The sequence below is a fragment of the Podospora anserina genome, chromosome 6 (assembly GCF_000226545.1).
Source record: "Podospora anserina S mat+ genomic DNA chromosome 6, supercontig 2".
NCBI lineage: Eukaryota > Fungi > Ascomycota > Sordariomycetes > Sordariales > Podosporaceae > Podospora > Podospora anserina.
The window spans coordinates 2,401,336-2,414,836 of NW_001914857.1; the positions used below are offsets into that span (position 1 = coordinate 2,401,336).

Here is a 13,501-nt window from a genome sequence, read left to right on the forward strand (position 1 = left end):
TTCTCCCGAAGAGGCTACTTCTTCTTGACGATAAGCTCTGCCTTCCGGTTAGCTCGCAACTGCTTACAGAACTGGTCCATAGAAGAACCGGTCCGCTGCTGTTGTAGATGGACGATATACATCGCAACCTCTTCGCCAATACCACGGTTCCGCGCAATACGCTCGATTTCCCTGATGACCTCCAGCCGTAACGAATACCACTGCAGATCTGTACGCCGGCCTGCCCTCCAACTATGCCCCCACCGACTATCTAAATCACGTACAGCTGGCTGCTCGTGTAGACCAACAGTCCATTCTTTCCAAAGACCTTCTACCGTTTTGACAGCGCGGCTCATACTATCCTGCGGTAGCCCTGCAGTGGGTGGGCTTGCCAGTGCTGCAGTAGGTAGGCTAGCCGGTTCTGCAAGGGGTGGTCCTGTGGTAGCTGTAATAGCAACCACCATCGTGCCGTCTGAGCCTGTATTGGTTGCTTTAATGTGAACTGTCAGACCGTTTGAGAGCAGCGATAGAATATGGGAGCCTTGTTGTGACTGGCTATCAAGTGTCTTCTCAAGCTTTTGATCCAGTTGAACAATCCGTGCCTCGTTCCGTTTATCGATCCACTGGAGGAAATCAGAGAAAACTGGCATAGCCTGTGTCAAAACTGCTAGCTGACTTGGCCTCTCCTCTTCTTGCGTAAAGGTCAGGATCTCTTGTGCGTATTGGAGATATGCTTTATGCTAAAAGACTGGATGGAGCCAGACTGGGCTCCTTGGATATCTCAGCATAAGGAACGCTGAGTCCTGAAGACCTACCTGTCAGATTATCCACACGCCAAGCCGTGGTGGAGAGACCCATGGCTGTGGCGAGGATCCACCACAGGGGGTGGCACACGCGCCAGCAGAACCAAGATCCAGAGGAATCTGGTGAGCGCGATCCAGAGAGACAGAACACAATACAGCGCAATCAACCGCTATTAACCGTGCAAGTGACCAATTCAACACTACCTCACGTAGGTAGAAGAGCAAGTTTATCAAACCCATTGCTGCAAGGTCGTTGATATACCCAGGGCTAGATCCAAACCGGCCTCCCCCTAGCCAAGCTCTGGCCATATCATTGACAGAAGCTCAGGTGGCGGTACAAGGTTGGCACGGCGGATCTCAAAACACCCAATCTGCTTTGGGTGGCCGGCCATAGTACGCATAAACTCTCGAGGCAACGATTCAGATAACAGCCGACCATTTGCTCCTGGTTCTAACGGCCAGCTCGGCGAATCTGGTCCTCAGAAACTCCCTTTAGCTCGGCCGTCTTAGCCCCTGAACTGCGGCTAAGATGGGTCTTCTTGTTGGAGGCGATCTCGGCGTATGAGAAGGCTTTGACAACCCACTCACGTTACGAATTGTACGAAAAAGGTTTCGTACGATCTGAGCTGTTGCTGTTGCCTTTAATCAGTCGGATGTCGTACCAGATAGAGCGTTGGCTGAAGTCTGGAAAAGGCTCGTTGCCAAGATTCCAGCAGAAAAGAAGGTAGAAAGCTACCGCGCCTAACAGGCAAAACTGAGGATTCCGATTCCGTAAGGCGCCAGCAGTCTCGAGCAGGCCGCGCTGGTTCTGCTTGCCAGCACGTGTCGTCATAATTGGCGGCATACAACGGGTAGGGCCCTCTCCGACAAACTCAAAAGTAAAGAGATCTGAGAGCTCTAAAGCCCGACAATCACCACCGCGAGTCAGCATATGGTGACTGAGAAGGATATCGACAATTGCACGGAGGTGGCACTCGGGCGATTCGCCAGTCTGTGCCCAAACCTCCTGACAGACCGTAAAAGCTGGGGCTCTGTATACCCATCAAGAAGGGTATCACGGCCTTTATCAGCGTAGTTGGCCTTATCCCGTGCAGCATCTCGGCGTTGCAATGACTTGATGTAATCCCGTACGCTATGCTCACGGGGAGACGGATGGCTGTTCATCCCTAGAGCCTTCTGGGTGCAGTACAGGTCGGTGATAGCTGTAACGTAGCTCCGGACCGATTGCCATGCCAGTCGAGTAGCCGTTCGGGGGGCCTCAGGGGCTGTTTTGGAGCTCTTGCCTCTAAGCGGCCGCCGTACCACACGCTCGACAAGGAAGAGGAGAAGCTTATCTTCTGTAACAGTATCACGATCGTGATACTGCTTAGAAGCACAGAACTCCTAGAACTCTCGCTTTTTTGGCTCGTACGCAATGGTGGTGTTCTTTGGCCGGTCTTGCTAGATCAGCTGTTGCACATTCCGCACGTTTGCACGTAGCTCTGCACTGTTCAGAGCACTCCGCTCAGCGTGCTCGACAGCTGCGACTGTAATCGAGTCTTGCAGTTGCGCCATCCTTCCTTGCGAAGTCCGGGCATGGTGCGGTGCGGTGCGGTGGTGCGGTGGTGCAGTGCGGTGCGGGCGGCAGGTGGTGTGGTGAGCAGGAGGGCGGCGGACGCGTGAGGGCCTGAAACCGCGTATCTATAGGTGATGATGACTGCAATCTGGAAGGCGTGGACTAGAATATGAACAAGAATCACGTCTTCACCAAGTCCCAGTGGTGCCCGTCATGTCGACGAAGGTAATCGCCACAGTCGGCTTCAAGTCCTCTCGGGCGAAGCTACAGGAGGGAGATTCGTTCTGCCCAAACCTATCTTGATCCCATTGGGCGCTCCAGGGGGCCGGTTTCCTGGCTTCGATCCACCGGTCAGCCAAGTTTTGGTGCAAGAGCCACTTCATGATCATCTAATGAGAGATCCTTCAGAAGCGCATAGATGCCCAGCCACAGGAGGCTCTCAACTTCTGGCTTCCATTAGCCGTCTAACCAAACTAGGTATTGCAAGAAGCCCCTCCCTCTCAGCTGAGAGGGTTGACCTCCTTGCACCACTCACAGCATCGGTGCCAAGCAAGTCTACCTGACTGAAGCAGCTACCTAAGCTTTGGGATGGGTGAGTACCCAAACCGTTTCATTTTGAACCCGAACAATCGAGCCAGCCAGTGGAGAATTTTTCCAGCTTCTGACACTGTGTAATGCCATATAAGATACGGCAGAATTACTCTGCGAATCTCAGAACATACCCACAAGCAGGCGGTTGAGCTCACCAATTTCTCAATCCTACCATGCGTCGCCTCTCCGCCAAGCTCAAACGCCCAAGTGGTCGGAAACCCAGGAAGACCTGTACGCACCGCCCACTCATCAGTGATTTATCTTCCTCAGCGCCTAACATAGTACTCTAGATCATCCCAAAAAGTTCGATGGCCTTGGCCTTTCCGAGTCTCCGATGCCAACTAGAACAGAGGACCAGGATAATGATGAAATTAATGTCGAGTTAAATGTGGAAGGGAACGAGGAAAGGCAGGGTGTCCTGGTCGGCAATCGATATTCCTCAACACCCCTACAGGAGCATGATAACGCCTTGTTTCGCATCCCAGCCCGAGTGGTTATAACAACTTCCCGCTTCATAAGGATGAATTTTGTGGTGCGTTGCTCCATTATTCTCTTTATCTCAATTCTGGCAGGTTTCATTCTCTCCAGTTCTATGAGGAGAACCATTGCAACATCATTTGCCCCTTACCGAGCGGGAGGGCCTGACGAGGGTGCAATTGGGTATGCCTTTGAACACATGTTCGCACGGCTCTAAAAGATGTTGATGTATTAAGACGTGGAAAACGTACCATGAGTCCCGTGGCAGAAACTATAGCTACCTAATCTACCTACATGACCTCTTAAACCCCTTGAATTGGGAAGTTTGGTAGCAATGTGTCCATGTCACCTCTCCCGTCAAGGCAGTGGAGAATCAAGGACTCTTCATCTCGGTTTCAACAAAAGGTACCTGCTATTACAAGACAGATTGTGGCTCAGCGAGCAGACAGTCAACTGACATGGAGGAGCTGAAAAGCCGCACCTGTATGGTGAAGCCTCAGGCCTCCATGCAGCAAGGAAGAGCCAATCACGATACGGTTGAAAAGCGAGCAGATCTTGATTACAGATTGCATCAACACCTACTGCATGCAGTGGGCTTGCCAACATGAAATGTCAGTTTCCTCCATTACGTTCTCGCTGCTGGATTCCATGAAGAGAAAGTCTGACGTCGACCGATACAGGCGGTGGACGTCGGGGCAAGTGGGCAACCGGATCGATCCCAAGGGGGGCCCCGATCGTGCAAAGGTCTCACTCGACACATTCACCTCCTCCAGCTTATTCCTGCCGTGAGCCATGAATAGACCATCACTAACCTCCTCGGTGCCGAACAAACCCCCCAAGATGACGACGACAACACCAACACCTCCCCCCAAAAGCGGTATCACAAAATCAATTAAGGACACCTTTCAACCCAACAACCACCCAAAACCATTCCACATGGTGGGGGGGAGCACAAGCTAAAGTAGAAAACCCTCTCAGTCTTGGCAAGCCCCCCAATAGCGTATCTAATAGACCGTTTCAGCAGGTCGATAGAACGTCCCGAATATTCCGCGCCGATCCAGAAGGTAGCACCGAGCCACTGATGCCGAAGTAAAGCCTACCTTACTCAATCTGAAGCGAGCTCTGCCACTGCCGAGCCATGAGCACGCGGGCGTCAGGTTTCAGAATGGATGCTACCCTGGTCGGACAGTATCCGCCCAATTGCTTGCGTGCTTTGGTTCGGGATGCCACACTTTTTGACAAGACGGGCAAGACGACACCCCCATCGTAGGCTCCGTGGTAGCATCCAGCAGAATGGCGATCAATGCGGGGTACTAAAGTTAGCATTAACCACCACACCCACACCACACCTACCTACAACAGCCACAAAAACCGACAACATCAGATAGGCCGGCCAGACGGGTCATCTGGTCCGCGATCTGCCTGTCAGTAGTGGGGGCAGCTTCTTCGATTGGCTTAGCTGATAGGACGCACTTTCAGCTTGCGGAAGGAGACTCTCGAAATGGGTGCCATCCAGCACCGAGACTGGTGTGCGCCACTGGAATGCCGAAACGGCAAGCCCTTCGCTTCTGGACCACACAGCGGCACAAGCCAATAATGCGGGGACTTCGGCTTGTAGTCTTCCCTTGCCGTCGAGATCGCCACATCGGTTGTATGCTGCTGACAGTTAGCAATATGTCTTGGGTGTCCTAGAAGAAGTCCGGTGAGAATGGGTCTAGTGTAATGCGGGGAGAGGCAGAAGATATGGGTCCAGACGGTCTGGCTGGTATATACCCCTTCAGTGCACTGCCGCTCGATATTCTGACGGTTATTCCTCTCGAAGCGTTGTGCGCGGAATGCAGCATCAAAACTGTCCGACAAAATCATGACCTGCTCAATATTCTCATGATTCCGATTCCAACCGAGGCATAGGGGGTGAGACGACAGCGACAAGATGTTTCAGGACCCTTCTCGTCGGTCATGGCGGACAGGAGACGCCCCCGTGGTCCTGACACAACCATCTCCGCTCAGCCAAGCGGGCAGTTGGAGAGACTATGAAAGAGACTTTATGCCCGAGGTTCGGGCGAAACCAGCCAACATGGCTCCCCGGAGAATGGCGTCCCTGCGCCGGATCTCGCCACCAGATTACAAGCCGACGCCGTTGAGAAGATCGTTCCTGGTGATACTGATCGTCTTGCTGCTGGTCTGTATCGTGTTGCTCGAGTGTGCATGCCAGTTCCTGCCTACGGAGCAAGACAGGAGGATCATACCAGAGCCCAAGCCGAGCCCGACGAGCAACGTCAACAGCACGCCGACAGGCATCGACAACCCTCCGTTGCTGAAGCCGAGATTGCAATTATCGAGACGACTGTTACAGAACGCAACGTTGGATGACGAGAGAGACAACGCACCCGCCAATTCTCCAGCGAACACGGTGGTCCCGATTACGATATCCACTGATTTGCCATACTCAACTTCGCAAGTAGTACCGGGAGACTTTGCACAGATCGGAACCGTAGCAGTTGGGTCATCTCCCACAACGGCCGCAGCAACCGACGGCAGGCCCAACCCGTTAAGGTCTGAATCTACCGCTACAGAACCCCCCCTCACGCAACCATCAAGCAACTTTGCAGATACCGGCACCCAGCCCGCCATCGGCGACAGCGGCAAGTTCGGCCAAGACGGCACCCAAACCATCACCGAGGCCGCCCCAGATGCCAACCCCGCCGGCTTCATCGGCATCGTCCTTCCCTCCACCACTCTGGACGAGGTTGTATCAACCGTGACAAAAGAGACCACCATCATCGGAGTACCAGCGACAACAACAGTGATAGGGGTCACAACCGAGAGCGGCCTTGTCCTCTCCTTCACTGAGACCCGGACCGTCGACCAAGTTGTGACGTTGGTGCCATCACCAACGACAATCTTCAATGTTGTTACAGCCGTGTCACCATCGTTTGTGACGCTGTCTGTTGAGATCTTGAGTGATGATGACGGGACCCCGACCGTCACAGTCATCAACACTCCTCCACCTGTCTTTTCTCCTGAAGTTATCACGGTGACCGACTCGAGAGGTGTTCCGACACTGACAGTTACCACAGACGTGGTGGTACCGCCGAGAACCAAGGTCGTTACCAACTTCCAGGGAGTCCCAACAGCCACCATCACCGAGTTCCCAACCGTCCCCACTGATACCCCAAAGCCCCAAGCAGAGGTCTCAGTCTACTTCATCTCTAGGGCCCAATATTTTGTCGGATTCTTTTTGCCAACAATCCTGGCAGTCATGCTCACCATCCCCATCCGCATGATTGACATGGCCGCGAAGCAATATCAGCCCTGGCACGCCTTGACACAACGCATGGGCGTCCCCGCTGAGGAGTCGTTATGCTTGCGAACAGGAGGGTTTCATGGGATCGTGTCCAGCTTCAGAGCGATGGCGACAGGTCAGATGTTGATGGTCTTGACGACATTGTTGACGATTGCCTCCGTATTCTTGGTGCCGTTGTCCTCTGAGGCAGTGGCGTTGAAGCTGCATGGCAGCTGTACGCCCACCAACTTCAATGGCTGTGCCATGACCTTGGGGGTCTTCCTCGGTCCGGCCCGAGCGACAACCGCCCTGCTCAGCTTCATGGTCGTCCTCCTGATCTTGATCATGATCGTGCTCCGCAAATGGCGCACTGGCGTAGCAGCCAATCCGTGGACCATTGCTGGCATGGGTTCACTGGCTACCAACAGGGAAACCCGCGCTGCATTCTGCTCCCTTCCTCCCGACAAGAGGAAAGGACTTAGTCACGACAAACTGGTGAACGGCTTTGGTGACAGGACGTTCAGACTGGGCCACTTCTTCAACCACTATGGTATCCCAGAATACGGCGTCATGGCCAGTAGGGCAAACGTCACTATTGTTCGTCCAGACCGACCGGATTCTGTCAGCACAGACACGACCTCCCCTCAACACGAGTTGCTCGAGGGTCAAAACTCCAACGCAAAGGCCGAGCGCCACCTGCCGTTCCTGATGCTGTCATACAGTGGTAGGATTGCATTTCTGCTTCCCTTGACCGGGATCATGGCTGTTGTGTTATACTACAACAACACCGGTGGTGACACGGGCTTCGAACGGTTCATGAGCACCCAAAACTTTGGCGTGAGGTCGTTGTTCACGTTGATGGGTGTTGGGATAACCTTGTTTTGGAGTGCCTTTTTCACGAGTAAGCATTTTTGTGACATCTCCGCATGGGAAAAACTCACTGACCTGTTCATCTGTTTAGGCCTGGCTATTCTCAGCCCGTACCAGCTCATGTCTCAATTCCCTCGGCCGGCCCATCAATCCATCACTTTGTCTCCGCCAATGAACGCCTTTTCCGGCATCTGGAGCGCAATCAAACGCCGGCACATCTTCCTCATTGTCGTTGCCTTTGTCGCAATCTTGTCCGAATTCCTTCCCATCCTACTGAACAACGTGCCGTTCCGTGTCACGCAGACGTGGATTGCATCGCGGGTGTGTACCTGGCTGGCGGTCGCCATCATGGCCATCATGTGGATTGTCGTCGCTGCCAGCTTTTTTATCAAATGGCCGCACATGCCTGTTGACCCTAGCACGATTGCGGGAGCAATGTATTATGTGTGCGATTCGTGGATGTTGTGGAGTTTGGAAGGGTTGAGCCAGGTTCCCAAGAAGGAACGCGATCGGAAGGTGAGGGAGATGGGGATGCAGTACGCGTTTGGGAACATCGTGGGACAGTCGGGGAAGAAGAGGGTAGGGGTTGATGGGGTGAAGGAGTTTGCATGATCAACTTGAGCGAGAAAACACAAGCATAGTTTGTATATAGAACGATAGAGATGATGACATGAAAATAATGAGTTGATGTTTTTCGTCGACAGGGAACCCAAGGCTGTCAGTGATTCCGTCCGCACGCCAAGAGAGCGGCCCGTTTGGTGGGGGGCGGCGATCACCCGCTAGCAGTTGGTGGGGCCTGCCCTGAGATGTTGCCTCAGTATGGCTGAACGGGCAGGCTGAACCTAATGTGCAATCACCAAACATGAGCACACGGTATCCAAGACTAACTGTGGACCCAAAAAAAATACGTCGAGAGATAATGTTGGGCTTCAATTGACCCTCTTCATTAATGACCAAGAAGGTCTCGATACCAGCTCCAAGCCCTTCGACTTGGCTACCTATATTCAAAGGCCGTTTTATTACTATCTTTCGGCGGTTATCGTTGATTTTTTAGAGTCGTTATTTTGTTCCAAGTCCCAGTTTCCTTATCTAGGTTCTGTCCACACATGATAACCTGACGACCTAAGGGCAAGCAAACTTCAGCCCGGTTCAGCCATCAAAAAGTTCGACACCACCCAGGTAAGTAGTCGCCACCTCTCTGCTTTCTTTCTTAGCACTTAGCACTTCGCACAATGCACCACAAATTGCATTACACGACCTTCGTCTCTACATCCAGCAGAAATCCATCACCATGGCCGAGAAGAACAAGATGCATCCGCAAGGAGAAAGCTTGTTCTTCCGAAGACTGCCGCAAGAAATGCGAGATCACATCTGGACTCAGCTCTTCTGTTCTACGAGGTTCACTTTTGGATTGTGGGAAGGCCCGGACTCCCGTGACTGCAAGCACATCAAGCCTACACCGAGTGGCCTTGCGATGCTTCGCACCTGTCGTCGAGCACAGCTCGAGATTGGCGACTCATGGCTACGCCACGTCCTGTTTTGCTTCCAAGACACCAAGTCAATGATGGACCGGCTTTCTGTGCTACCCGTAGATACACTTTCAAAGTTGCGGCACCTCAGAGTTAGTGATAATGCTTTACTTGAGCTGGGTGACCCTGACGACGGCCGCTATTATCTCCTAACCTCTTATTTCAAGCTCCTTCCAGGCCTTCAGCTCGACCAGCTCACGGTCCTCGGTGCCCGTTTATTTCCGCTCAGCTATGACACGCTCGACGATCTCATCAAGGACGGCAATGGATGGAAAACATTGCGCTACATCTCCCACAGCTCAAAGATGCTCGGATTCGCGTCAGGATACGGGCCCTACGGCCCAGGGTTGGGAGGCAATCCCCAGTACTGCAGGAAGTCACAGCCAAAGCACTGGCAAGGTGTCTTGGAAGATCGTGACGGTGTAGCCTCGGGTCCTTCCGCGACAATCTACAGAGCTAAGGAACCAGCCCAATATGGTTCGATCCTAGACCCCAACAAGCGGGTGATATTCGAACAAAAACCGCACTGCGGCCAAGATCTGCAACCGAATGAATTTCATGAGGACCCCGAACTCATGTCTGGAGATGAGAAAAAGAAAGAACTGATGGTCGTTGTGAAGAGGGGCACTGGGGTCAAGTACGAGGAACGGGACTCCCCGCTGATTGAATGGGATTTGCGGCGTGACTTCCCGAATATGACGTGGGAGGAGATTTTCGATCATTATCTTCAAGAGCCAGGTTATCCCCCTTATGCCGAGGAAGAGGAGAGAGAAAAGAAGGCTTTCATTTTGCCCATCCAAGAAGATTTCTACAAGGACGTTGATGAGTATGAGTGGTCTGGGTACCACCTTGACGAGAGATATTAGTAGGGATCAATCACATCATGCTAGGTATCAAGGGCTCTAGAATTAGGACTTTTATGGCTACATCCCTAGTATGGAAGGGAATTAATCATCTTGCCATACATCTTTTTGCATTTGATCTCGACTTCAACCCGATTGGATCGCAACTTACGCCCAACTCGATTTGAGCTCCCTCTCGCGCCCATCTCAACTCGCAGCCAACTTACCTTCGGTCTCAGCTTACTGTCGGCTTTACCCAGCTTAAAGCCGGTCATTTCTAGTGGTTCATGTACCTACATTTGGGTTATATCACTGCTGAGAAACCACAAACGTCCGCACACCCGAGCTGCTGTCAGCCGCGTCAATAGGAAACGTCCCTCCTAGCCGCCCAACTTTCCAGAGGCATTGGCATCAGAAAAACAAATATCGGGGCGCCAGCAGATCACCATAGCTCGCGGGTACACGTCTTTACAATAAACATACTGCGGCTTTAGCCGCGAGGATAAAATCCCCGACGTGGTATACCCGGACTTGCATCATCTAAATCTCCATGTCGGGTGACCGGGAGGTATGTTATTGCAAGACCAAATGCCGAAAGCCTCAACTCTCCTTGCTTAGGTATATAAACTTTCCCTTTTTCCCAATCCTTCGGGCTACCAAATCAGAACATCCCACCGCTGTTCGCCTCACAGCTTTCCCCCCCCATCCATCACCATGCGTTTCTCCCTCCTCCTCACCGGCCTCGCCGCCACCCTCGCCGCCGCCATCCCCCTAGACGAACAACTCTTCGGCCGCTCCCTCGACCTCGGCTCCAAGCTCCACTCTTCCGACCGCCGCACCGCCCGAGGCGACCCCGAAGGCAACGGCTTCCACAGCGGCTACTTCTACTCCTACTGGTCCGACGGCCGCGGCACCGTCGACTACCGCAACCAGCCCAACGGTACTTACACCGCCACCTGGACCAACGTAGGCAACTGGGTCGGCGGCAAAGGCTGGAACCCCGGCGGGCCCAAAGTGGTCCAATACAACGGCACCTGGTCCGGCCGCAACGTGAACTCGTACCTCGCCCTCTACGGCTGGACAAAGAACGCGCTCATCGAGTACTACATCGTCGAGAGCTACGGTTCCTACAACCCCAGCAGCGGGACCTCCCGTCTCGGCACAGTCAACAGTGACGGGAGTGATTACGATATTTACCGCACTCAGCGGGTGAACCAGCCTTCTATTGTTGGGAGGGCGACGTTTTACCAGTTCTGGTCTGTGAGGAGGAATCACCGGGTGGGCGGGACGATCACGGTGGCGAATCACTTTGCTGCTTGGGAGAGGAGTAACCTCAAGTTGGGGACGCATGATTACATGATTTTGGCTACCGAGGGGTATGGGAGTAGCGGGTCTTCTGCTATTACTGTGAGGGAGGCTGGTGTGGAGGGGGTGCCTTATCCTAATGAACCTGACTCGAGGAGGGACAATAACTAGGGTGGGAGATGATGTGAAGGTGGGAAAAGGGGGATCGTGGAAAAAGGGGTGGGTTTTATGTAGCTAGTTCTGAGATGTACATATTTTGCGAGAAAAATGTCACAAGCATGCTTTCTGTGATGCATATTGTTGGCGGTTCGGCGATGAGGTAATGTGCAAGTTCACTGTCTAGAGTAAGGTACCTTACCTCGAGTCGCCTGCATCACACAAAAGAGAGGTGGGAAGGTGTCCCAGTTGGCGGATGGTAAAATTAAGACTTCCATTGAAGACACAATCGTATGGTGCAGGAGATTCATGCAATCTCTATACACGGCGGTCTATTCTAATCTTCAAAGACCGTCAATTCTGTATCTCTAGCTCTTTTCACACCTTTTAGATCTCACCTCTCTGTGTTCTTAGACCGAGCAGCTCTCCGGTTTAACAGGCCCCCTACACGGACACGCATCACCCCGACTACTTCCACCCCCAAATATGCTCTGATACCCGTCCCGTGAGCCTGCTTGCCCTCCTCCACCGCCTCATACCGCGCCTTGGTTAGCCATACTCGTGGTCCATCCTTCTCTTTCACCTCCTCCTCCACCTTCGATCCATCACCTAAACCACCCGCAAAAAATCTCCTAGCCACCTCCACCTTTCCACTCCCACCCCCTCCTCCCCCACACCTCCGGCCTCTCCTCCAACCTCTCCTCCAACCCTCTAGACCTCCAACACCTCCTCGTTTTCTCATCAAACAGCCTCTCCGTCCCAAAACACCCCTGACAATGAACCCCACACAAAAACCTATCACACCCCTCCTTCCGACAAGTCGGATTCCACCCATGATCCTGCCCCAAATGCGCCCCTCCCCACCTACACCGTTTCAACCTACAATCCTTCCCCGCATGCGAGTTCCTAATCCCGCACATACAACACCGATAAGTACACATCATCGCATTCCCCTTATGTCTCCCCCGGGTCGGGATGTCCACACCCCCGGACGACATTTCACCGTACACCTCTTGGCGCGTGTGATAAACCGGAAAAGGCATACACTTACACCTGTTATTCTTAGCCTTAGGACAGTCAGGCGCAGAGTGGCTCTCCCCCGGCTCGTGAATGGAATCCCTGTCGGGAAGCTCGCCTCTTGCAACCATGTGCCAGTATACATCATACTCACCTGGTGACCACCCCCCGCGGTGACCACACGGCATGTTGCAAACCGACATGACATGATCCTCGCCGTAATTGTCGCACTCCCGGTTAGGCTCCATGCATGCTTTCCCACAGTCTGAGCACCCTCCTCCACCCCTCCACCTGGACGTGTTGATGCGAGTTGACATCCCTTAAAGGTTTGATATCCCATCTTGTCATCGCAGGGCTCTCTAGGAACCTCTCCCTCGCCCACTTCGTATCCTTAACCGGCCTCGGCCTGACGTCATGAACCATCCTGCCAAAATAAGGCGAGCGGCAAAACGTGCTGAACGAGTTGAGGTCGTGCTCGATGTAGTACCTCTCGAAAGCGAAGAGCAGAATATCGCCAAGGGATGGTGGCCGTCCGGAGCGGGGGTTTTGGTGCGATCATTTCTTCTTGTAGGTGCCAAAATACCACATGGATTCATCTTCGGGTGGAGGGCGGAAATTGGCCGTAGTCCTATGCTGAAGGGGTGATCGGCTGAGCAAAGATTCGTGCAGAGAAGCAATAGCGTGGAGGCGTTTCGGGTCGACTTGGTGGAGGGCCCGCAAGGTGACACGCCAAGGGATGCTTGTCGATGGGGTGAGGGGCCTGCCATAAAGGGAGGCAGTTGCTGGGGAGGGGTTCATAAAGTCTTGGAGCAGGTCGGCGATGAGGAGGTCAAAGTCTGTGAGTTCAATGTGGTGGTAGCGGTTGAAGGGGGTGGCGTGTGGGATGTCGACGGGGTAGTGGCGGACATGTTTGCTGTGTCCATTTGGTTAGATCCATCTTGAACTGTGAGATGTCAGGGTGAGAAAAGGTTGAAAGTGAGCTGAGAGAGCGATGTGAGGTATAATACAACGGCTCTATTAGCCGCCTGGCTTCGCCAGCGATTGCAAACAGCTCACCCGTGCTGGCCTTCGGCGCGGGCCATGGGAAAAAT

The 13,501-nt window shown here is 53.3% G+C and overlaps 3 protein-coding genes across 3 annotated transcripts, besides 7 other annotated features; all 3 read left to right on the top strand.

Annotated features, from left to right (window-relative positions):
• Nucleotides 1-14: 14 nt before the first annotated feature.
• Nucleotides 15-719: a sequence feature.
• A 267-nt stretch (nucleotides 720-986) lies between these two features.
• Nucleotides 987-1,050: a sequence feature.
• Nucleotides 1,051-1,100: 50 nt separating this feature from the next.
• Nucleotides 1,101-1,244: a sequence feature.
• A 131-nt stretch (nucleotides 1,245-1,375) lies between these two features.
• Nucleotides 1,376-1,677: a sequence feature.
• A 116-nt stretch (nucleotides 1,678-1,793) lies between these two features.
• Nucleotides 1,794-2,165: a sequence feature.
• Nucleotides 2,166-2,168: 3 nt separating this feature from the next.
• Nucleotides 2,169-2,222: a sequence feature.
• A 3-nt stretch (nucleotides 2,223-2,225) lies between these two features.
• Nucleotides 2,226-2,336: a sequence feature.
• Nucleotides 2,337-5,338: 3,002 nt separating this feature from the next.
• Nucleotides 5,339-8,173, top strand: PODANS_6_6380 (uncharacterized protein; the record flags this gene model as incomplete). Its single annotated transcript, XM_001910508.1, has 1 exon — nucleotides 5,339-8,173. One exon carries the CDS (start codon nucleotides 5,339-5,341, stop codon nucleotides 8,171-8,173), a length of 2,835 nt encoding a protein of 944 aa, XP_001910543.1.
• A 679-nt stretch (nucleotides 8,174-8,852) lies between these two features.
• Nucleotides 8,853-9,956, top strand: PODANS_6_6390 (uncharacterized protein; the record flags this gene model as incomplete). Its single annotated transcript, XM_001910509.1, has 1 exon — nucleotides 8,853-9,956. The coding sequence occupies one exon, from the start codon at nucleotides 8,853-8,855 to the stop codon at nucleotides 9,954-9,956; it is 1,104 nt and encodes a 367-aa protein (XP_001910544.1).
• A 690-nt stretch (nucleotides 9,957-10,646) lies between these two features.
• On the top strand, nucleotides 10,647-11,408 carry PODANS_6_6400 (uncharacterized protein; the record flags this gene model as incomplete). The annotated part of the gene is made up of 1 exon (XM_001910510.1): nucleotides 10,647-11,408. The coding sequence occupies one exon, from the start codon at nucleotides 10,647-10,649 to the stop codon at nucleotides 11,406-11,408; it is 762 nt and encodes a 253-aa protein (XP_001910545.1).
• Nucleotides 11,409-13,501: the final 2,093 nt, after the last annotated feature.